This window comes from Hoplias malabaricus, chromosome 2, assembly GCF_029633855.1.
Source record: "Hoplias malabaricus isolate fHopMal1 chromosome 2, fHopMal1.hap1, whole genome shotgun sequence".
NCBI classification, from domain to species: domain Eukaryota; kingdom Metazoa; phylum Chordata; class Actinopteri; order Characiformes; family Erythrinidae; genus Hoplias; species Hoplias malabaricus.
The window spans coordinates 71603542-71628680 of record NC_089801.1 but is presented as its reverse complement, the minus strand read 5'-3'; the positions used below and the strand labels follow the sequence as shown (position 1 = coordinate 71628680).

The 25139-nt window shown below is 39.3% G+C and overlaps 1 protein-coding gene across 1 annotated transcript in view; it reads right to left on the bottom strand.

The window, feature by feature from the left end:
• sorcs3a (sortilin related VPS10 domain containing receptor 3a) overlaps positions 1 to 25139 on the bottom strand; it is a 309782-nt gene that overhangs the window by 112451 nt on the left and 172192 nt on the right. The window contains exons 3-4 of the mRNA XM_066658235.1: positions 14272 to 14371; positions 3435 to 3593 (exon numbers count right to left, since the gene is read on the bottom strand). Of these exons, the coding sequence (XP_066514332.1) occupies positions 3435 to 3593; positions 14272 to 14371 (259 nt within the window). The remainder of the gene's footprint in view (positions 1 to 3434; positions 3594 to 14271; positions 14372 to 25139) is intronic.

Genomic DNA, 25139 nt, shown 5'->3' with positions numbered 1-25139 from the left:
TGCGGGGGACAGAGATGCCTGGGGTTCTTTACTCGCCCTGTGGTCACCGTGACCCTGAAATGGATTAAGCGGCAAATAAATGATGATGATGATGATATTAAATGCTTATTAATTAAGTCATTAACACATTAAAATTAATTATTAATTAATTAATAATATTTACTGAATAGTGAAAGTGTCATATAACTTACTAAAATATCAAAGTATAGAATATGCAGGGATCTGAGAATGTGAATGTATTAATTTCATATGTTAAGGTAGTGCAAATTTAGAGTAGACCAGTATGCATCAGAGTTCAGTAAAATGGATATTTTCTTAAAGTAAGTGTTCCATGACATCCTGGGCCCTCTTGAACCAAGCCCTTTTAAAGCAGCTTCCCAGGAAGCTAGCATGTCGCCAAAATGTCAACACCAACAGAGATGTGGAAATGTGCCAACACTAGCAATTAATTCAAGTACCAGCCAAATACAGAGACATCTTTCTCTCTCTCTCTCTCTCTCTCTAGGGATGTATTTCAGAGTTATAAATGATGGCAGGGTCGGGCAGCACCTGAGTGGGCTTCATCCGCTGCCTTTTACAAGACGAGGCGGAGAAGCAGTGACCCCAGAAGACAGGTCAGAGCAGTAGGCCTGAAAAGCAGCAGGAGGTAAGGGGATAGTCAGGGGAATCTGGTGGTGTGACCAAGTTATGAATCCAGTAAATGTGGGTTAGGGGTTGCAAGAAATGATGCAACCAAGAGGGTATTCAATACATGGACTTCATCAAGTATAAACCGTGTTTATACTATATATATATTTCATATCCAAAATACTTTATATACCTTATATCTAATAACATCTAACTAATTAATCATCACCAGACATGGACCCCACAAAACCTCTGGACATCGGCCACTGCCATTGGAGAATACCCTTTGGTTGGTTATTAACATCACTCATCAGTGCTTAATGTTGTGGCTGATTGGTGTGTATTTGTTGATCACATTCTGTAAATTAATAGTTGCTTCTCACAATTCAAATCCACTAAACACTTTCAGTAACGTCAGGGTATTGATGAGTGGCCTTCTCTCACAGCTGGCTTTTCGGAAACTACACATCCTTTCAGATCCGTAGTGTTGAGTTGTCTTCTCCACACTCTTTCCTACCAACATAGAACCATTTGGAGCCATTTGATATGTTTCCACAGACATAAATTTGTTCCCGAACCAGAAAAGGTTGTTCCCACCTGGGACCAAAGAAAACTAGACTCTTCAGTGTGAACCATCGGTGTGTTGAGCTAAAAAACTCCAGAAAGGGCAAAAAGCCCCATATAAAGTGTTACCATGCAGTGGAGCTTGATGCGGTTATTTATAGTTATATAAATAAAGGGGAATTAAACAGGAATGTGCTCGGTTTGAGGGGTTTCTGGGGCTCTTTACACAGATTGGCTGTAAACTGGGCAACATGTGTATCATATCTTGCTCTGATCTGAAACTGCTCTAAATAAATAGTATTCAATGAGACTGTGCTGACTCAGTTTGTCAGTTTATCTACTGAATTCAGCGACTGCAAATCTGGAACTGAGAAATCCCGTACTGATGACTTATCTTCCCATTAAAAATGGTGGAAAAGTTGGTCTGTTCACTGGAGGGCACCAATGTTCTAAGAAACCAGAATGAATAATCAGTTCTTTTGGTGAAAAGTGTCTGTCACAGTAAAAACACCTGAACTTTTTAATGTTTACTGACGATAGTGCTTTGTGTCCTGTGCTACTGTGAAGCTTGCATTTAGCTGTATCTCTTAATTAAGTACTGTTAATCTGGTCAGTCAAGTCTTGCATTGTTAGAACTTTCCTTCTGTATCTTTTAATTACTAAACTCCAGTTTTGGAAATTAATTTTGTCTGATCATATTTTTCATGTATTATTTATTTCCATATGCATGTGGATTAAATTTAGAAAGTGTACCTGGGCAAGAAAAAGAAAAACAAAACATGTACTTTAGCCATAAGGACCAGACATTAAATATATGATTGTGGTCTTTGACTTTGACTAGCACAGTACTGCATTTGGGGAAAAGATTTTACCCCCACACATAAGTGGCTGAAGACAGCATGGGTATAGCGCCACTCTGTCTTTGCCGTATATGCAAGCTTCCACACCTGCACCCACACACCCCACACACTTTCCTCTTCCACCATCTTTTATCTTTTTGTCTTTCATCCGGTGCAGATCCTATGGTTACCATCTCTCTCTCTCTCTTGCTCTCTCTCTCTCCCTCTCTCTAACACACACTAGCCTTTGGTAAGACGCCATTGCTGCAGGGTCGGTCAACAGTGAAGTGAAATATTGATATAGATTTGAGTTGGCTCCGTTCACTAGTGCAGGGGTTACAGTAGTATTACTGAGTGGGATATGTTTCGATTTGGCTGTGAATACATAAAGAATATATAAATACATAATCCCTGAGGCCCACACTGGCTACAAACATTCATAGACCACTCAACAGAGCACTCACAAAAATGAATAAGAGCAAGCATCTCATTGCTTCCCCTGAAAATAAATAGCTCCTATCTCCAAACATTTTGACAACTCCAAAAAAGCTTTGAGTAAAAGGAAAACTTAGACGACGTAAAAGGATAAAATAAAAGGAATCAAAGCTAATGAAGACCAATTAACATGTGACTAGCCAGGAATGAGAGCTAGTAAAAATCAATTATGCTGTGGCTAATGAGGAATGAAAGCTAATTGGAAGCAATTAACATGTGGCCAGCCAGGAATGAGAGCTAGTAGTAATCAATTAGTATGTGGCTAGCAAGGAATGTAAGATAATAGAAGCCAATTAGCTTAATCTCTTTGTGAATTTCTATCCAGTTGCTATTAGCCTCATATAGTGTTGGAAAGATTAGCATGTTTAAAACAGGCTAAAATCTTGAACTTGGGGCTTAATGTACATGGCAAACATGATTATTAATTAAATGTTAAGTGAAATAATACATCCATATAGCATACACATTCTCTTTATGATATTGTCTGTAAGACAACGGAACATTTTCTTAAGAATGTTACTGCTTTATTTGATAGCAATACGCACAGGCATTTAGTAACTTAAAATGTTATTAAGCATTTTCTTGTGTCAAATTTGTCAGCATTCACAATACAGCAGGAGGTTTTATCAAGTAAATGTCATTGTATTGACATTAGACCTGAAGGTCCCCAATAAAACAGCATTTACCCCTTAAAACATCTTTGAAATAACCTGCTACTGAAGGCTTATTGTGTTAGGAAGTCTCTAACGTAAATATTAAGCAATAGCACATAATTGTAGCAATAAAGAGCAATTGTTATTGTTATTGAAAGCTATTGTTATTGCAGTATGTGTATACATATGTCAGATGTGTCGACTGGACTGGATTCTACTTATCCCCCAATTGTCAAAAGTGTCAAAAGTATCTCACCTTCTGGTCATGGCTGTAGGCCAGGGCCCAGTCCTCTTGGGAAGGATGAAAAAGGAGGCTGAGAACGTAGAAGTTAAGGCGGTATTTCTGATAGCTGGCCCCTTCGTCTGAGCTGATGAGGACACTGCTTTCAAACTCTGGGTCCGTCAACACCATTATCTAACACAGAAAATCCAGAGAGATGAGGAGTTAAATGAGACAGAAAGAGTCAAAAACAGCAGAATCAAGTAGAAAAAAATAATAATTGAAGGGAAAAAATGAGACGGATGATAACAGCATCAAGTAAGAAGAGAGAGACGTAAGGAGCCTGAGTGGACTTTAATGTTCAATGACAATTACCACCTAAAAGCATTTAGGAAAGTCTAGACTTCCCATTTGGCTGCCCGCTGCTTGAAGAGCATTGGTCATTGGTTGCTTTTCAGTTTGCTAAAAATAAGTATAATTCCGCAATTCTTTTCTTTTTCCCTGGTTTGGCTTTTTTCCTCTCTTTGAACTTTAACTCTCTCTTTCTCTCTCTCTCTCTCTCTCTCTCTCTCTCTCTCTTTCTCTCCTGGCTCCTGCTACATCTCCCCCAATAAAACTCTGCTTAATGAGGCCTGTGCTGTGCTGCAGAGTTCAAGGCTGACCAAAAGATCCAGCTGGCCATCCATCCAATAGACCAAAAATAACACAGGCTGAACCCCAACAATTCAGAGTCACTGTTCATTACTGGTGCTGTTAAAAGTATTTAGATTTATTGACCTTTTCATTCATACTTTTAGAACTGCTTTATAACACATCATTGCTGTTGGAATGTTGTTGTTATTCATGCTTTGAAAAAGTTTGACTTAAACCCTATAACTGTGAGAACTTGAAGTAAAAGCCTGTGTGGCTCCTGGAAGGGGCATTTGATGTTCCTGTGGAGTGCAGTTAGAGGGGCGCTGTATTGAATAAAATGGATCATCCTTTGGCTGAGATGTAAAACTATGGTCCAGATCTTTCAGACGTCATTGAAGATCCCTGGGCACTGCCTTGAAAAAAGTGAACAAGGTGTTACCCTTGTCTTCATGGAATGTTTGCTGTTTGGATGTGTAAGCTTTAGTTGAACATGCATTATGTTAAATTTATATACATATGCAATCCGTTGTCAATTAATTTGTTTCGTTTTTGTTTCATTTTTAATTTGTCAACTTTATTTGTCATATCCATTAAAAATTTAAAGTATTTTAAAACTTATTTCACTGAATTTTATTTCACTTGGCTCATAAATTATGCTTAATATCAATGTCTGGATGTGGATATATTATTCAATGTTTGTCAAAATTCAAATAATGTTTTTTACATTTTTTTACATTTGTTATTTAAATACAATTTATTACCGAAAAGCAAAATTTAGGGTTCCATTGTAAATTAAACAACAATAATAAATTTGTATAAATGGTTTAAAATCTTCTTATTGCATGAAAATTTATGAGACTGAATAAGGTCATTAATAATCATTTTAACACTGATGGAAAAGGCAATTATTATTCTGTTTATTTATTTATTAGTTAATTTATTAATTTATTTATTTTTGTCTAATACTGAAAGTGTCAGGGAACTTACTGAAAATATCAAGATAAATAATAAGCTAAGACCTGAGATTGTGATTTTTGTCATTACATATGTTAAGGTACACACCATATTACCATCATTTTACAATAGTTCTATAGATTGTTAATTTGTTAAAATTTACGGTTAAATTGTTAATAAAATTGTGCTAAAGCTGACAGGCTTAATGCCGACTGATGGAGAAGACAAAGTAAGGTCAGTACACGTCAAGATGAGGTTTAAAAGTGCAGATAGATGTGGGCAAAGAAGTCACTGTTACATTTTCTATCTATGTGTAATTAATTATTATTAATACATTTTAATGTTGTTACAACGTAATTGAAATATTATTAAACATATTTTAAATACTGTATTAATCTATTATTAGTGTAGTCAATGTAAATTGGTATGAAATATGGATTGATAACTGTAAAATAATAATAATAATAATAATCCCTAAACCTTTTTTAGAATGTAAGATAGGAAATAATCCTATAATGAGAAATAGATACAGCACTATTGTTCATCATTTTCTTCTGATGTATAACTGAATGACTGATCCTAGATCAGCAGAAGAAGCTGTAGTGTCCCTTTGTGACAGTAGGAGTGGTGTAACACAGTTGTATCGTGGGGTGAAGCGGCTTGTATCTAATCCGCATGTTGGACTACGTGGCCTCTGCTCACAGAGATATTTAAAGGTTAAATATGTCTGCCTGCTTGTTATGAGAGTAGCTGCCATGACAGCTCCTGCAGAAAAGTAGGCTTAGCTGACAGAGATGAGCTTGGTTTATTCTAGCTGCAGGAACCACTGTCTTATTTAAAACACAGATTGGGTTGTGTTTGTGTTGCTGGGATCTCTATAGAGACAAGGACTAGTCAGATTTGTATTGGCACAATTCTGAACAAGGGACAGGGGCAGACAAGTATGGGTAAGAGAATAAAAGCAGATCTTGTTGTATTTTGGCAAGATACATTTTATGGGAGGTGGGCTCATGTCACTTCTACCACAGGAGATCTGTAGTTTACACAGGGCACTCACTTCAACTAATCCCATAATCCTCTTATAGTAATAATAACAGGTCTGAACTTAACAGGCTATATGTTCATAACACATATGTAGACAGTAGGCTCTAAACGAGCTACACAGGCCAACCCATGGTGGACACAATGATTTTTTTTTTCTTTTTTTGTAAAAGTATTAGCTACAGTAAAGATACATATATGAATAACATGAATGAAGCACAGTTTTACCGTCTTACACAAGAGTCACTACTTTATAATGAGAACTTACACAAATACTTTGGTTGTCAGTAACCCAAGTGGAATTGGCTAAAACGGATGTCCATAACTGTTAAGATCTACTGTGTCTGTGTGTGTTTTCGGTCACATGCTGAGTTTAGTCTTTCTTAGTGTTTCTGACACAAATAAAACAAAGCAAAATTAACAGCAGAGACAAGGGTTTCTCAAAGATTGTTCAGTGAGCAATTGAGTAAATGAGTAAAGTTCATCAAATTCAGATTGAAAATAAACTACTTTTTGTTTTTTTTGTTTTTTGTTAAAAACCATTTGGAGTACAAGTTATCAGATGTGAACTTGTTCCAATAGATTGCACAAATAAATTGTGACCTGTATGTAAAGGTCTTTACGTGGGCCCACGAGATGTGATGTGAATTATGTTAATTAACTAAACCTCCATCTACTACAGGGGTTAGACAATGAAACTGAAACACCGGTTATTGTAGTGTGGGAGGTTTCATGGCTAAACTGGAGCAGCCTGGTGGCCAATCTTCATTAACTGCACATTGCACAAGTAAGACCATGTGCATCCAATGGTTCAAACATTGTGTCCTGAAGGCGGTGCCGTGTATCAGGACAATGCACCAATACACACAGCAAGACTGGTGAAAGATTGGTTTGATGAACATGAAAGTGAAGTTGAACATCTCCCATGGCCTGCACAGTCACCAGATCTAAATATTATTGAGCCACTTTGGGGTGTTTTGGAGGAGCGAGTCAGGAAACGTTTTCCTCCACCAGCATCACATAGTGACCTGGCCACTTTCCTGCAAGAAGAATGGCTTAAAATCACTCTGACCACTGTGCAGGACTTGTATATGTCATTCCCAAGACGAATTGACGCTGTATTGGCCGCAAAAGGAGGCCCTACACCATACTAATAAATTAATGTGGTCTAAAACCAGGTGTTTCACTTTCATTGTCCAACCCCTATACGTCTCCATATTTGTTTCACAGGATATCACACACATGTCAATCTAAACTGGACTGATATAACCTGGGGTTATTTCCTGTGCTGCAGTAATAAAGCTGCAAGAATCTTTACTGATGCAGGATCACGCAGCCCATAAAAATGACTGATGTGGCATATTCTGTAGCATAAAAAATCACAGAGACACTATGGAAATAAGTGAGTTACTCCACCTTCACATATAAAATGACAGAAAAAAAGAGATACCGCAGGGACGATATGAAGAAAAGGTCTAACAACAGCAAGAGAACAGAAGCACATCCTCTGCAGTTTAAGTGAGGAGTCGACAAGTCCATTATGGATCATTACTTGCACAATAGAGCTGCTTGCGTTTGGGTTTGGGATATATGTATCATTAGTGCCTTTCTTGCTAGAGTAATCAACATATCTCAGGCTAATGAAGACCCAGATCTCGCAGTGGGCGCTAGGAAATAAGAGCACTACCTACTGCCCAGTGGACTACAGAGAATGGGCAAAGTTGACACCTAGCTTTAATAATAATTAACATACAGAAACTAGACTCTGCCAAAAGACCTCTGCTCTCTCTCTCTCACTCTCTCTACTGGTTCCTCTCCTCCTCTCTTGCCCCAGCACTCAGCTCACGCTTTTCTTCCTCCCTCAACAGGATTTGAATTGGAAAAAACGGTGGTGCATTTGTCACTGACAAACATCCCACCCCTCTTTCCCCGAGCTTTAACTATGAATCCCCCCGGGTGGTGATTTAGATAAATTGTTTTTCATTAAGTGCCAATAAACAGGCAGCCGAATCGCGGCCAGGATTTGCGCAGGCTGGGGGCCTTCCAATTTTCCCCATTCATTATGGCCCCAAGAAGACGGCACTGGGCCCCCCTGGTTTCGACTGTCTTCAAGGCTTGTCAGATGTAATTTGCAGTTTTTAAGCCCTAATCATTTTCCATAACATTGTATTAAGCGACAGCATTTGTTATGAAAGGGAAATTACTTTTCACCTTGCATTCTTGAGCACCCCATCCAAGTTTCACTTAAACAATCATTTGGAGAAGCGGGAAGTCCTTCAGGAGAGTATTCGTATCTCTGAAGGGACAATTTCCTCTTGATAATACATACTGGGGTCTTACAGCTTGACCTGCAGCTTGCCAGTTTTGAGAGCAAATTTGATGTTGCTTACTATCAGTCCTTTTAGAGAGAAGCTGCTTGTTGACTTGAGTTCTTTGCCATTTTTGCACATATTATCCCCTTATTTTTTAAGTCATTACCAATTCTACCCTAGGACTCGCCCATTGACGTGGTGTTGCCAATCTGGGAGGGTAAATGTCAATACCATGATATCTCAAAGACATGGAGATAGCTGATGTTCTTTTTCAAAATGCAAGAAACGTCACCACACTTGGAGGAGAACACTAACTGCCCAATTATGTTTAGTCAGCTAGACACCGGCACCGGCTCTAGCATCAGTCTGAGTGATGAGGCGAAGGACTTTCAGACTCAAATGGCAGTGTTGTCACTTCAGAGCAGACTCATGATGATTCAGTGATAGAGTTGCACTGCCTGGAAGTTGAAGAGTTATGTTGGTTTGCTTGTTTGTTCGTTCATTCATCCATCTTTGGTAACTGTTCCATCCTGATCCAGGCCAAAGCGTGTCCAGAGCTTACTTCGTATCATTGGACACAAGGCAGGAACACACCCTGGACAAGGAACCTGTTCATTATAGGGCATCACACACTCAGAAGTGTGGACAATTACACACATTCTCTCCATCACTCACACACTCCCAACTGTCAACAGCTTTGCACAGCCTGTCCACCTGTTAATGTGTGTTTTTTTTTTTTTTTAAATATTATTAGTATTATTTTTTGGACCGTGGGAGGAAACCATAGGTGGTGGCATGTCATAAACAACCAGAGAATAAGAAAAAAAATCCTCCAAAAAGATGTTGTAGTAACACAGGGTCTCATCAGAAGGCGTGTACTGAGATCACCAATCAGAGTCAGAAAGAGAGGACTGTGTCGATGGATAATTGCATTTTCAAACCACATGCATGTGACAGTTGTGGACAAATGTGCCTTCACGGGAGCAAAAGGAATAACAGCAACAAAGCAGGATCGATTGAGGGTTTGAGGGATAAGCATTGGATGTTATCAGCTCAGGCTCGGAGCGCTAGGCTGCAACAACTTAATCCATATCCTCTCCATACCGATCTAAGGTGCAGAATGGCAAACACTAGTCCTACCTGCCTGGAGTAAACAAAAAGGGAAAGCAGGCCTAGTCTGGAATTAATCACGTCAGACTTGATTAATTGCTTTTGCCTGGAGAGGACGACTGCTCGGACAGAAAACACAACCAGCCTTGGAGAAAATGCCCAGTTCAAACTAGAAGTCTAGAGTTAGCTTTGGTTTTAGTAAATTATTTAATTATGCTTGTGTAAGTACATTTTAATTACATGCAACAAAGTACAGTGATGAAAACATGTATCAACACAACATTATAATTGTTAATTAAAAGATACCATACCTTCTTTTATTGCAGTTAATACCTCTGCTCTTCTAGGAAGTCTTTAGATGGTTGACCATTTTTGAGAGGATTTGTTGCCATTCCACTTCAAATATATTAAAGGGGCCAAGCACCGATTGTTGCATGGGAGGTGTGGATGCACATATGCCAATCGATCCTAAAGGTTTTGGATTGTGCTACTTCTCTTCAGAGAATAGAGTTCCATTACTCCCTGACAAAATTGTTGTTTAAAAAAAAACTGTTCTATTGCTCTGTCATTTTATGGAGATGGGTACATTTGGTATAATCTGTACACTTCAAAGCAGCTGAATTCTGTATTTATGAGGGCTGCCGACCTCTGGGCATAGAGTGTATGGTGTAATCTGCACTGATTTAACGTATAAGTATTTCTATAAGTGAGAAATAATATCAGATGACATGCTGGTTATAACTGACATCCAGGGATAAGAAGAATCCTAATGATCATTGGATGCAACAAAACGTATGGAAGGTCTAGGAGAATCCACTTGAGATTCTTGGCCGAGACCCCCTCCCATTTAAGTGCTCAGAGTGAATCGGCAAAATGTCAGGCCCATCTTTCAAATGGAGAGTGCTGCACCCTGAAAGGTTAGGCCTAAACTTATCCCCACTTTGCAGGAAAATTGCCACAAATCTCTCGCAGGATGTTCCATTACCTCTGGCCTGGGTTAGGTGGTCGTCACAAGGTAACAAAGGGTACTTGGTGGGTGGTGGGGTGGGGTGAATCCGGTGGGTGGAGCAAACCCAAAGGAGGGATAAAACCAATACTTGGTCTGGGGGTCCCCCTGTCCTGTATATTTGAGTGTTTTCCCAAACAAGCACTGAAGGTAAATTATACTCAACAGGAAAATGATAATAAAGCAAATAGCTCTTGTTATATTGAGTCAACACCCTTGGGTATGATGAGATCAAAAGAAAAATAGGTTATAATCTTGGGAAAATGTTTATGATAAAGTAAATTAAATAAGCAGTTGCTTTTAACTAGAAAATAACGTTAATTGATTTTCAAATGTACTTCAACTGATACTATGTAATTAATTATAGAACTGTGTAATTACATCCGAGTAACATTTTGACATAAGCCAATTTGCTCAAAAGGTAATTAAGTATGCTGCACATGCTTACAAACCATGATAGAAATGATACCTCACCTCAGGTGTGGAGATCAGTTACATGAAGTCTGAAGCAAAACCAATAATCTCATCGATCCCTCTACAGGCAGATTAAACTAATGAGAGTGGGGAAGAAATCCAAGGTCAAAGGTCTGCCAAGCCTGTGTGACTCCTTGATATAATCCTAGATGGATCAACCCAAGGAGACTGGAAGATTACAAGTGTTCCTCCAAGAGGAAAGAGTCTAAGTAGCCAGCGGCAAGCTTGTTTTTCAGAAAAAAAAGTGTGTTCCGTGGCAGAGAGACCCAACTTATTTCTGGAGACTCTATTTAATTATTAAAATAACAAAGATGTGATAATTGTCTGTAGCAACATGTCCTACACACTCATTCTGTTTCCACTTCCTAATGCCTCAGTCTACAATGGAGTAATAAAATCAAATACTTCTTTCTGGAAAAGTAGTCTTTTCTGTTTTAATGGACATCTCGAAAGCTGAGACTTGTTCAGTCCTGGAGGGAGGCTTACAGTCTCATCTGAGATTTCAGGATGAAGGCTGACTTATTAACCACCACACACGTTCTCATTGGGCCCTTATTGGACCACTAGTCTCTTGGTCACATATCTCCTACTGCTTCTGTGTGTGTGTGTGAGTGAGAGACAGAGAGAGAGAAACTGAAAATAAATTCTTAGCCAAGGCCACTCTCAACTAATCTGAAGCAGATTCAAGTGAGAAGTCAAGAGGTGGTCTTGGCATTGTGTAATTGCCAAGTTCAACCAAAGTTTCTGTGAGAAACTGTTAAGACCTGCTAACAAGATGCCAGTGAGGACAGGACTTGACTTGCAGAGTTCGGCAAACTTTGCCAGTGCACTTTTAACCCCTATATTTAACCACATTGAATTGCAGAACTGTCAAAGGAGCACAGAAAAAAAAATCTTAATTGGGAATCTTTGGTATACTGTGTTCTAAGAGTGAATGTCTAGTATATTTAGGTATAGCCTTTAAAGTGTACAGAATATAGTTTGTCCTCATAATATCCATTCCATTATCTGTAACCGCTTATCCAATTTAGGATCGCGGGGGGTCCAGAGCCTACCTGGAATCATCGGGCGCAAGGCGGGAATACACCCTGGAGGGGACTGTCCTCATAATATGTGTAAGATATATAATTCCTCCATTGTGGATATAGACATATTCTTGCATGAAAAATATGTCTTACATCCGCCCCTAACAATAACCATGACCATAACCCTGACCATATAAGTAATACTAACCCTAATCATAACATAACCTCAATATTAACCCTAACCATAAGCATAACAGTAATAAGTACTCTAACCATGATGTGGTATCTATAGTGTGTGTGAATTTAGTGAAACAATGCCACCAGTGAATGTGGATATTTATAATGAGACAATTATCATCTCTGTATGCTGCCACTGACTGAAAGAAATGGGGACCTGTTAACATCTCTGTACGATGACTTCCAGTGAATCCAAATCTCTCCACACAAGTGCAAAAATTTGTCTAGTTTATTCTTAATATCTTCTCAAGTCAACAGTATTATATTGATATTTGGAGTAGAAACAAGTTGCATACTGGAACGTATCAGGCATATATATATATATATATATATATATATATATATATATATATATATATATATATACAGAGAGAGAGAGAGAGAGAGAGAGAGAGAGAGAGAGAGATTCTCAGAAGAAAACATTCTCAAGGAATTTCCACACTAACCCCATTTGCTATAATTTTGCGGTTCAAAATACCATGAGTAGACTAATACATTCATTCAGTCCATACCAGAAAATCCATGACCTTTCCATGGTAAGATACAGTATTGTGGTTAAATTACAGCGTGGACACCAAGGAGTCCGGCTTGTGGTCTTATCACACTGGGCAGCCGTCCAGCACGGGGGCGCCGCTATTTGAGAAGCAAGTCATTAACCTTTGCGCTCATTACACATTACAAACACGTTGAAATGTTATTGTGAGGGAGCCTCACCTCTTTGTCAACCCTCGGCTGGTGATTAGCCCACCCTTTAACCTTCCAAAGCAATCTGGCCTTTTATCTGACCAGAGGAGATCTGGACCATTGGGTGTCTGATGTAATCAGGTTCAAGGAAAACAACGGCAGTAGAGTTTCTTAATTTTTTATTTGTTATTTCCAATTTCGACATGCAAATTACAGGCATGGGAGAGGAATTTTCCTTCAGGAGTTTTCCATAGCTGTAACCTTGGCGTGGCTCATGTCCAGTCTTTTTGAATATGTCAGATTCTTAAGAAATGTAGATATTGTAGGAATCACTTGAATAACCTAAGCCAGGTGGGGCGCAGTGTCAAATTCGAGGACTGTCCAAATCTTAAGCAATAAACCAACAGAAAATATTAACATAGGCAAAGGGACAACAAAAAATGAAATACAATTCAAGCTAAATCTAATCCTAAAACTTATCCCAGCTTTAACCACACCAAGACGTCAATTCTAATCCTAATTCTGATCTCTAAAGTATTAGAGGCAACCCAATTTCTTTTTTTTTTCCTCAGTAGAGCTAAAACAACCTTGCCACAAAAGAGCTTATGACACCAATGCTGTAATTCTTCTTCTGGTGCATAACAGACAGATTGTGTGGATTTAGTGAAACCACCAGAGGACAAGAACTTTCTTGTAACGATTATAAAAGAACTTTAAATCATACACTTCCTTTGCATAGAAGATTTATGAAGATCTGCTTTGCTTCTATTAATCGCATATGTACTAGCTTTCTGAGATCTTGTTCATGGCTTGAAGAATCATTTGGAGCAAGTCCATACACAGTTGTTTCATTGTATAGTCATCTGTCTGGTGTTAGAACTTTTAATTTTTTCATTTATTTGTTTTAAACTAGACCTAATGATACAACAATTCAGTGCTTTTCATGCAATTGGATAGCAATGCTTCAAACAACACATAAGTGTTTACTTGAGCTCACAGCCTGACACCATTTGAGGCATATGTTTGATTATTTAGACATGCAAGTTTACACTATGTTAGAAAGCTAGGATGTCTGGCATCCTCTAGTGATTCTACCCAATATGATTATAACATAACAGAACTGAGCAGTTAGTACTCTCCTCCAAGTGAGTTGAACTGTGATTTTGCGTTCTCAGCAGTTCAAAAAGACAGGGTGGCTGGGGAAGGGTCCTCTGTCCCCCTTCACTCTCCATTATTTTTAATATTGTGTGTTGTATGATCGAGTGCCTGAGATTGACTATAATGATTCAAAATACAATGCCCAAAAAATAAATAAAATGCATACAATTAAACCCATAATGACACATTTTTTTTTTACAAACATCCAGAATGTTATAATGGAACAAAAGCCCACCCACCTTCCTGTTGTTGGTGGGGCAGACGTACAGATAACTAAGCACGGTCTTCACTCCCACTTTGTCGTTCATTCTCTCATATGTTGAGCCGTAATCCGTGGATCTGAAAGGGAAAAGAAACAAATGGTTGTCATTGCATGCTTCCTGCCTTACTGCTAGTTTAATTGCCAGCTCATGCTCGGGAAGAGACGCAAGCTGTCGGGCATATGTTCAAATAGCCGTTTTGCCTTTTTTAAACTTCAAAACAGCAGAAGCAGCAATGCTCTGACCTCTGGGCATGAGCATAATGATTGATCCAAATTGTCCTTTGATTTGTTTTTAATGGCTAATGATATTTACTCGCTGGTAATACAGAAGAAAGCCCTGTTGACTGTCAGTGGATCTGTGGAGGCAGACAGGCTCGTCTGTTGCTTTAAAGACCTGATTTGTGAAATGTTCTTGCTTTGTATTGTCACTTTCAGTGTAGCAGAATTCATCAGATAATATAGCACTTTATTGGTAATGAAGGAGATTGGAGGGTCACAGTAGCACACGTTGCACAAGAACACACATAAATTAGCCAATTTGGAAATGGAATGTTATTTAAAACATACAGGTAGCTTTTTCTATTCATTCTGTCCACAAGAAAACTGTAAGTCACTGTAAACTGATCTTTTGGACAGTCATGTAAACTGTAATGGCCTGAGTTTGCCACAGCACACTAGTACACCACCACCACCTCCTCCACCATGTCAGTGTCACTGTAGTGCCAGGTCCATCCTGACCCTTGAAGAGCAGGGTGAAATGGGGATAAAATGTACGCAAAACAGCAGGTGGAGTACAGTCTGTAACTGTAGAAATACAAAGTGCTCCTGTATGGTCAGTGGTGCTGTTGTTGTTCTTAATCCAGTACTTATTCAGTGTACAGGGCTGATATTACCTGTATCTCTGAAGCCCACTCACAACAATGAACACAATGAAAGCCAAGATTATTACTGATTATTTTTTTAAATATTATTATTTTTTTAATTAAAACTTTCTATTAAAGGATACTGACATGGGCGAGGTTGTTATTCAGTTGATTGTTGATTGCATTAAATAAGGTAATAAATATGCTTATGAATTGATTTATTTACTTAAGCTGCCTAATAGATGATCTGATTTGAAGATGTGAGCTCCCCTAATATAATCTCTGTCTGTTTATCATTCATTCTATCTCTCCTTTACTTTTCTTCTTTATAACATCACTCATCCGCAACTTGGTGCATTTCTCTCCATCTATTAGTCTCTCTCTCTCTCCCTCTCTCTCTCTCTCTCTCTCTCTCTCTCTCTCTCTTTCTTTTTCTGCTGGTGTTGGGGAATATTGCTTGCTGCATGCTGCTTCTGCTCGGCTGTGGCTTACGCCCTCGCATTTGCTTTTTTGTTTCTCATATTCTCTCCTACTGCTTCAGGTTTTTATCCTCACCTTCTCCCTATCCAAACCTCAAGTTCTTTAAAGCAAAGGTCAGATAGCATCCACTTCTAAATTTGTACTGTTTTTGTTTATGTCACATAAACCGCCATTACATTCACTGATGTTATTGACACTGATGTTATAAGAAAATCTCCTAAAAAATTAATCTGAACCATTTATGTTAAATGGACCAACAACGATGACCAATAGAATGGAACAATCTAGAGCTACTATATACATGGCTTATATCTATTAAATTCTCACAGAACTGCTCTAATAATATCTAGTGTCAGTGTTTCCTAGAACACTGCTACTGCAGCAAATTCCATGTGGATATATTTCACTTCAGAAAAATAAAAGGATACCCAGAGTATAGTTTCCTCTGTTAAATCTCAATTTTATTGGAATTTAAAAAATAAAAACTTGAAGTGGCACATTGGCAAGTAGTGTTGCTACTAAACATCTCTTGTGGGGCTGTAGTTTCCTCCCACAGTCCAAACACACAAGTTCATAGATAGACTGGCTGAGTGAAATTGTCCACTAGTGTGTGTGTGATTGGGTGAGTGTGTGAAATTGTCTGTGAGTATTCCAGTGAGTCATTCAATGAGTCATTCAGTCAGTGAGTCACTGTCTGTGTGACACACTTCTGTGGTTCTCGTGATAAAACAAATAACAATTGTTTACATAGAACCCTGAGATACCTATCACAGTGCATCCAACAATAAAAGCAGCATCCAGCTTATTGTCTACAGTGATAGAGAATGAAGTAGCTCCTATTCAATGTACAGGTCCATGCATGTGCACCAAGTTGAATATAAGGGAAGGATTTAATGACACGGAGAGAAAATGCCAATCAAATCAAAGTCTCTGAATTTCTCCCCGGTGAGGCACTAGATAAAATAAGGTTAATGGGATCTAGCAATAAGGAGGCATTTAGTAATCTCTGCAAAAGCTGTCCACCTAGTCCCTTAATAGACTACACAAGCGGCCACTCCCATACATGAATGTGGTCAATTTGCCTAGGGAGCTACACTATGATCATAATTCAAGTCATCAGTGTCAAAAACATAAAAATGGTAATGCAAAAAGCTTAATGAAAGGTCTGTGACATAATTTAGTCAAAACAACACAAGGTCAAAATTACAGAGCTCAATTTTCCCAGTGTCTTAACAGCCAATAAGCAGTTTCAGTGGCTTTTTTTTTATTTTATGAAAATGAGCCACAGCTCAGTTCAGTACAAGGGCCCAGGAGTGAGGAGCAAGGAGCAGAAGCTCTGGCTTTTTCATACCATTGTGCCTTTTAAAATACCAGCATTTTATCTTGAGGGCCCCCCTTGTGCTGTTTTGTCGTATGTTGTTTTTAAACCTCAAACTGAGCATCTCACTGCCTGTGGTTCCTTTAAATTAAAATTTTTATCCAACCCCACCATCTATCCAAGTATCCCCATCACCAAGTATCCCCATCACCATCTAACCAAGTAAATAATACAAAAGTAAATAAATACATACATGCATTCCTAGGACATGATTTGTACATTGCAAATAAAATATACTTCACTCTTTGACAGTGTAAATGTACGTTCATTTCTGAAAGACAATAAATATATTCAAACCCTGCTCTGACCTACACCCTGAATTTTTATAGCCCACCTGTCACTGGGAATGATGGCACTTGAGTGGACCACTTCTGCTTGCCACTGCAACACCAGATTAAGGCCACATATCACTAGACATGCAGCCATATCTTTGCCACATGTGAACCAGATCAGTTCTCTGACCTGTGGCCAAATCAACGTTTTTAATATGCGGGCCAAGTTTGGTTCACATAAGGTTTGCCAGTGCTAAAACTGGGCCAGCTGTGTCAAACCTCTGCCAGAAGTGGCCCACAACTGCATGCTATCTAGGAGTTTAACCCTGCCCATAACCATAAGCCTGAATCTAAGCCTGACTGTAAGCCCCTAAATATAAAATAAAAAATAAAACAGAATTTCTTTCTGTGTGTATTTAGTGGAACAGCTTCACAAAGGGACATGAGCTCTGTTACTGATCAGAAATGAACTACACATCATTACAACCCCCAACCTGAACCAGATTTTTGGTTCACCCTAAACCAGAAACTGAATGTGGTACCATACCCAAACACACCCCAGAACCTGACCACAGTAAACCTTATCTTAAACAAAAACATGAACTCAGTACTAAACCTAACCCTCATCCAGAAGCTGAACCTAATTCTATACATAAACCCGTACCATAATTTGAGCCCAGGTTCGAAATATAAACATCCTAGAACCTGAACCCAAGACCTATCTGGTCTATACCTAAGCCATAAACTGTACCCTATGTTAAAACTAACACTAACCCAGAACCAGAACCTAATCCTACATCTAAGCCTAAATCTGAACCCAGTACTAAACCTAACCCTACACTTATACCCGACCAAGAACTTGAATGCAGTTCTAAACCGAACCTGAACCCAGTATTAAACCTAACTCAACACGTATACCTGACACAAAACATGAGCACAGTTCGAGATTTCCAAGTACTGACAATAAACTAAATGTTCTTCTGTCTGTAAAATAAGTATGGCAACATTTTGAATTGATTCAAATGGAATAATCAGGCAGACCCTGTGACTTGTACACATCACTCATTCAGAGTAAGCTAGATTGTAAAAGCAGAGTGTTTCATGTAGATCTAATCACTGCTGCTAGCTTTAACACCTGTTATTCTGAACCAGTTCTTGTCAGCAGTCAAAAAGTAAGCACGATCCATCCCTGGCTGAGTTTTAATGGCTTTTTTCAGTCACTGTGGAGGCAGTTTCTGGACTTAAATGACCAGATGCAGCTAGTCACCCTTTGCTCTAGGCTGGCCGAGCAGTGCCACTGGAGACATGCCATTATTTCCTGCTAATTTACACTGATCCGCACAGTTTCTGGCTTCAAGCGTTTTGGGGCGAAAACAACAAATGATGTGCAAAAAAATCAGAGGATGAAAGCTAAACGGACCTTGGCTAAGAGCACTGCGACATACCCACGGCATTATCTTAAGTATTCCCTTGCTGCCGTTTTAAAGAATCTGAGGAAGAAGAATGGTAATGGAATGGGATAATAAGATATTATAATGAACTTGCGCGATTGCCGAGGCGACTGACAGGGTGTCACGGCTGTGAGCAATAAGAAGGGGAAAAAAACGTGGGAATTTTGGAGTGGCTTTGCTAGCTCTGTCGAGACATGAAAGCAGATTTGATTCTGTCCATAGGGACAGTCTATACGCTCAACGCTTATGTATCCTCATTGGATTGGATCGGATCTTTCTTTTCTATTTGCCTTCCCCTCGTCTTCCTCGCTTTAATATTCCGGAGAAGTAACTTTTCTCTGCTTCTGATTGTGCCGTGTGATCATTGCGGCCATCTCGCAAAGGCTCTCGAGAATGGAAAAAGATCTCATTGTAATTTCACCCAAATCCACCACGCCACAGAAAAGATGGTGGGGGGAAGACTGGTAGAAGAAGAGAGGGGAAAGGCTGGAGGAATAAAGTAAAGTGGGAAATAGTCAGGGCCTTATTTTAGATTGCTTTTCATATGGGCAAATGCGAGGGTGCATAGTTGTGTTGTAAAGGTTAAGGCATTTCTTATATGGAATTTCAGCAGAGTTCGAGGAAGGGGAAATAGCTTGATTGTAGTCTAAGACATGAGACAGCTGCTGTATTTAACTTACAACCTGAAAGTGTGCAGACATTAATTGCAATTGCATTACTCTCATATCTGAAATTGTTCAATCTGACAACTCTAGCACCTCTTAAAATCGTATATTATAAAATCGTAACATTCATGCATCACCCTGACATATGGATTTGTAAGCACATGGAGGAAACCCACACAGACAAAGAGAGAACACACTAAATCCATCGCAGACCGTGACCCAAGGCAAGCATCCATTAGTCTGGTGTTGTGTTGCACTCCTTGCTGAACAGATCTCACTGTTTTCTTAGTTCTGAGTTATCTCCGGACTGTGACTGGTGAACACAGTGTTACAGTTTCGCTTGCTTCACTGCACTGAGCCTCTGTTTCCTCTATACATTGGATGCAGCCTTGTGATTTTTAAATTTATGGGTTTTTTTGACCTCTTTGTCTCAGTGTTGTGAAGTACCACACAGTGTTGTGAAATGAGGAGAAAAAACACTTAACCACTGTTAGCCATATTAGCATTTTCATCATAGATTCTAATGGAAACTATTTTAAACTCCAACATATTTCTCTGTTTTTATGACATTTCTTTGAGAATTATTCATACACAGGTCATATACAAGTTTCATCAGATGTGGTTATTTCACTTGTGTTTTGTTTTAGTGTGTAAGAGACTACATACACAAGCCTCATTCTTTTGTCTGTGTCTTTTCTCCTTGTTTACAGGGTAAATATTCTGATTCTGCTTTCCTTGCACAATGAGAGTTTAACAGATTCTTGGAGGATAATGTTTTATCATGACTGTCTGCCTAAATTATTTCTCTGATTTAGCTTAAACATTAATAAAGTAGTTTTCCTTGTCTGAAAATGTGAGCAGTGAGTGTTTTTAATATGCCACAGTGAAGCAGAAACAGAACCTCCAAATTTCTCCCCACACCCTCTGTAATGCATAGTGTAGGTCATGAAATAATATGTGTGTCATATGTGGAAAAAAAAGTTTTAGTTAGCTATAAGACTCACATTTTCCTTCCAAATTAGTGCACTGACTAGATGCAGTATTTTTAGTTGTATTATTTGTTAAGTGCACAAATGTAGGGAGTTTGTTGCAAGTTGGGGCACCACCCAAGGTGTTGTGTACTGCCTGTTTGTAAACATTTACAAAGCAATTTAAACATCACAATTTATATTTGAGTAGTTTGTTTAGGAGTAATAAAGTGCCCAATATGCTATACGCAGTGACATCATCTGTAACCCATAAATATGTACAACACTTTTATTACATTCCCTTGTCATTTGGTGTATACTGCCAACATAGGGTAAACATGCATTAGCTCGCGCATTCTTATCTCACTGTTGGCTAGGTGGTGTTGACCCGGAAATAGACACAAAAAAAAAAAGTCCTGGCAAATCCTGCATCATGCCCTGCCAGTTTGAGGGTCTAATGACAATGGAGGCACTCAAAAGCCACCAGCCATGCTGTAGCCAGCCAGGAAATCTCGCCAGCAGAGGCAAGCCATTACACTTTATCAGTCCCCCGCAATGTGTCCCCTTTTCTCTTTCAGGCTGACAAAGGAGAAGTGTGTTATTCCATTCAGTTCCATTCTGCACCGAGAACTCCGCAGGGACGGGCCGGCATTGTTGTAATTTCATGTTTGTACACCTGCTACTGTGTTCAGATGAGACCAGGAGAATCGTATTTGGGGACCTAAGCGGGTTAGGCAGAGAAGGTAAGGTGAGAAAAGGGCCATTGTTTAGAGATTTAAAAATTACAGGAAAACATAAAGGCCTAAAGCTGTGGTCACATTCTTGTCCCCAGTTCCTCCTAGCTATTAGCAGGAGGGATTTCTGGGATTTCTTCCTCAGACCGCTATAGAGCAAGAGATGAAAGATAAGCCGGAAGTCCTCTATGAATTTGATGGCGCAGATAAACGGCACATTCTCCTGGCAGGTGACATTTGCATAAATATTACATCGTAAAGCCTAAGGAACTGGATGCTTCCATGAAATTCAGGCAATCTTTCAAACACGCAAGTAGTCCTTGTCATTGTACTGCATGCTTTTTAAGACTTGAAGGGACATGTAGTTACAGCCTGAGAAGAAAGTTCTTCTATTCATCAAAGTTACGTGCGGTCAAATCTGATCGTAAAAAGAGTGCATGCAAATTTTATCATCATTTTTGTCAGTCAGGTTTCATTGTCAGTGCATTTGTACCGTCTAACTCATATCTAGTAGAAGTGCATGTCAAATGGAGCAAAGACACTGGATTATGGTTAAATTATTCAGAATATGATCAATATATTAGTTATCATTAAGAGTTTACATAAAACATAAAAAATGTTATTAATAATAACTGTACCACTGTCTGTTTTTTACTGAAGCAAAGCCTTACTGACATAAACAATGATGTAATAAAAACAAGAGCAAAGAGAACCTAGGCAAGCCTGGTTTGGCAGTTCGTCATTAGCTATATAGCCATTGTCACTGAAGTGTTTCTGTCAATTATCAAAATAGGAAAGCCTGCTCTTAAAGTCCATTATTACAAAAATAAACAGTCTGCTTAATAAAATTAATGTCCAATAGCAAATGATATAGCCCAAACTGGGCCAAGGCCCTCTTAGCCACTGCTAATTCCATGCGTGCAGGTTCACATGCACAGATGCACCTTCCTTGATTGTTCCACAGTTCCGCAAGTTGAACTCTGAGCTGGACTATGAGGGAAGTACGAGAGACAGGGGAGGCAGCCACCACTTTCTTTTAGTAAGCCCATTTCACACCAGCCACAGTAAACATGCCACAATTTATATATATATATATATATATATATATATATATATATATATATATATATATATATATATTAATCAGTGTAACCAGTTGCGTAAAACGGAATTAAAACTTGGTCGTAAGAAGACCTCTACTTGCAATTAAGATTGTTTTTCTTCAAACACTAAACATATGCTGCACACAAGATGAATGGTTTACACAGCCAATTAATTAATAGTCATAACTAATGTTCCAATCATACAACACCATGTATGCTGTAGTGCAGAACAAAAAATAGCTCAAGTATTGCAAAATACAGTTACAAACGATCTTGTGGGTTTGTACACATTGCATAGAAATACACTTTAAAAAGTGATCATACAACATACAGCAATGTTTATAATGCCGTGTAGTGTATGCTAATAAATGACAGTAGAGTGCATGTTTGGCCAGAGCATTTGACGTCTCTTTATTTCAACCACAACAGATTTAAGACTCAACTTGCACTCAAGATGAAAGACTTGAAAGTTGATGTGGACGTGTAGGGGACATCTGCTAAACATACAAGGGTATGTTGTAGTTTTGAACTTCCAGATTGTAGCACTATACTGACACACGTGATGGCTGTCATGATTAAGGACTGAAGTCAAACATGCATTTGCTCAATATGACAATACATGCACTGGCAATTAAGGTTAATCAAGCATCACATCACAGAAACATTGCAGTTAATAAATGTAGCAATCCAAACTGTTGAGCTGTTCTCTTGAAAAGGCAAAAATCCATCATCAATTGTGTTCCTAGGGATACTGATAGAAGACAGCCAACAGTGCAGTGCTATTCCGTGGAACTCCTGTGTTTTGACTTGGGGGCCATCTTTGTTTCAGCACAATAGGGCTTTTTTGTTCATTTCACTGAATCGATTGCCAGAGCACAGGCAGATATTAAAAAAAATAAAAAACACTCTTGTTTTTACATGGAGAGAATATGAACAGAAAACAGAGTGAGAGCGAGAAACAGGAGGGTTTCAGAAAGAGGTGGCAAGAGAGGGCGAGAAAGATTAAGAGAGAAAAGAACGAAAGCATGAATGGGGAGAAGAGAGAGAAGGAGGGAAGGGAAAGGGAGAGTCTTTGGCTAGAACAGCAGAAAGTGCATTTAGGACAGTTTGTCAGGAGAAGCCAGATGGCATACACTAGAGCAGGGAGGTGTAACGACGCGTTGGCCCTAAACTCTGGGAACGAGTGTAGTGCAGGATTTGAAAGAGAACTGAGGGGAAATCTCCCTCCACAAATCACCTTATCTAGCTCCCTCTCCCGGCCACTAAACAATGGGGAAACAAAGGCTGTGAAGCCTGCTTCCCCTGTGTTACTTCCAGCAAGACTCAGAGCAAGAGGCAGAGCTAGGGACAGAAAATGAAATGAAAGTGCAGGCAACTGACTAGAACAGGATGCAGAGCAGCCTGTAGCATGGGATGCCATATGGTGTTTGTCCACCACACAATACTGCAGCTTTTGACACTACAAAACTAAAGCTGTGTTTATTCCACTGGCCGTTGGTCCAATGCTGAAAGGGTCCATGCTTTCTGGTGTCTTCTAAAGCTAGAAAATGGTTCTTGAAAGTCGCCTAGTTGCAGCTAATGGCAACAAAAATGTAGAAAATTATATGCTTCCAGGCAAACATCTAATTACCACGCATTTTTACATCTTACAGTTTCTCAGCTGTACAATAGCACCTTCAGGGCTGGCGTGGTGTCACTGCCACACAACCCACACAGATTCAGAGTCCTGGTGTTGTGGGTTCAAACGGTCTTCGGGTCACTGTCTGTGAGGAGTTTGATGTGTTCTCCCTGTGTCTGTGTGGGTTTCCTCCCACAATCATAAAAAAGGAGCGTAGAGGTGCATCATTGGTCACTAAAGGTCCACGCAGTGTAAATTTACCTTTAAAGGAGCAACAGTACTTTTGAAGCCCAGTTATGTTCCTTAAAGGTACATTACATTCTCTTCTCCAGAAGATATATTTCATTCAACAACTGTGTAAAATAAAAGAACATAGTAAAAGTCCCTGAAATTAAATGGGGCGTATGAAATCAACACAATTTTAAAATCTACAGTTCTAATAGAATAAGGTACAATTAAGTACCCTTATGTGACACTGACATTTTTCTGACAGTGAAGGTTAGGGTTACAATTTAGGGTCCTGTGGTTCTGGGTTCAATCCCCATATTTGGATGATGATGAAACCAGCCAAAGTATGATCAAGATAACTTTATAGATATATTTACAGATGAATGAATGAATTATTTAAAAGTGTCTAAACCTGACCCATTGTTGCTTATATAGGACTAGGCTTTTACTGCAGGCCATTAAAAGCAATTTGCATTTGCTCCTGGGTACCCCTACAGCTGCAGAGAGTAAGTCACTTTTACAGCACTCTCCTGAAATCAAGGGTGGGAGGGATATCAAGGTACAAATATTACATAGTGTTACTTTAAGGTATTTTTAGAGCATTTTACCACATTTCTAGTCTATAATTTCCACTCTGCTAGGTTTATATATAAAGCTAGTTGACCTAAACCCACACTCTACTTGGGCTACATGAGGGATTTCTACAGCCATCCCTTGCTCTGCTTACAAAACCCCGAGGCAAGAGCAAGCCACAGAGAGTCTGGACAAGCTCTCCAGGCATATCAAAACACGGCAGGAACGGGGGCGGGAACATGGCCTACAATCGTTTATAGGCGACGCAAGCTAGCAGCCCTGGCTCTGGAGGCCGAGTGGGACGGCTGGGGCAGGAATGTGGAGCTCCCAGTGTAATATTTTATGCCTTTTGTAATGGCTGCTGCTGTGGGTAATCGGACTCAGAGCTGTCGACCGTGACACAAATCAAATGCCTGGACGTGATCCCCGCCCGGATGGAGGACTGTGCTTTAGAGACTGTGAGAGCAAGAGAGAAAGGTGCAGGAGGCATTTGATGGCAGGAGCTGAACAGG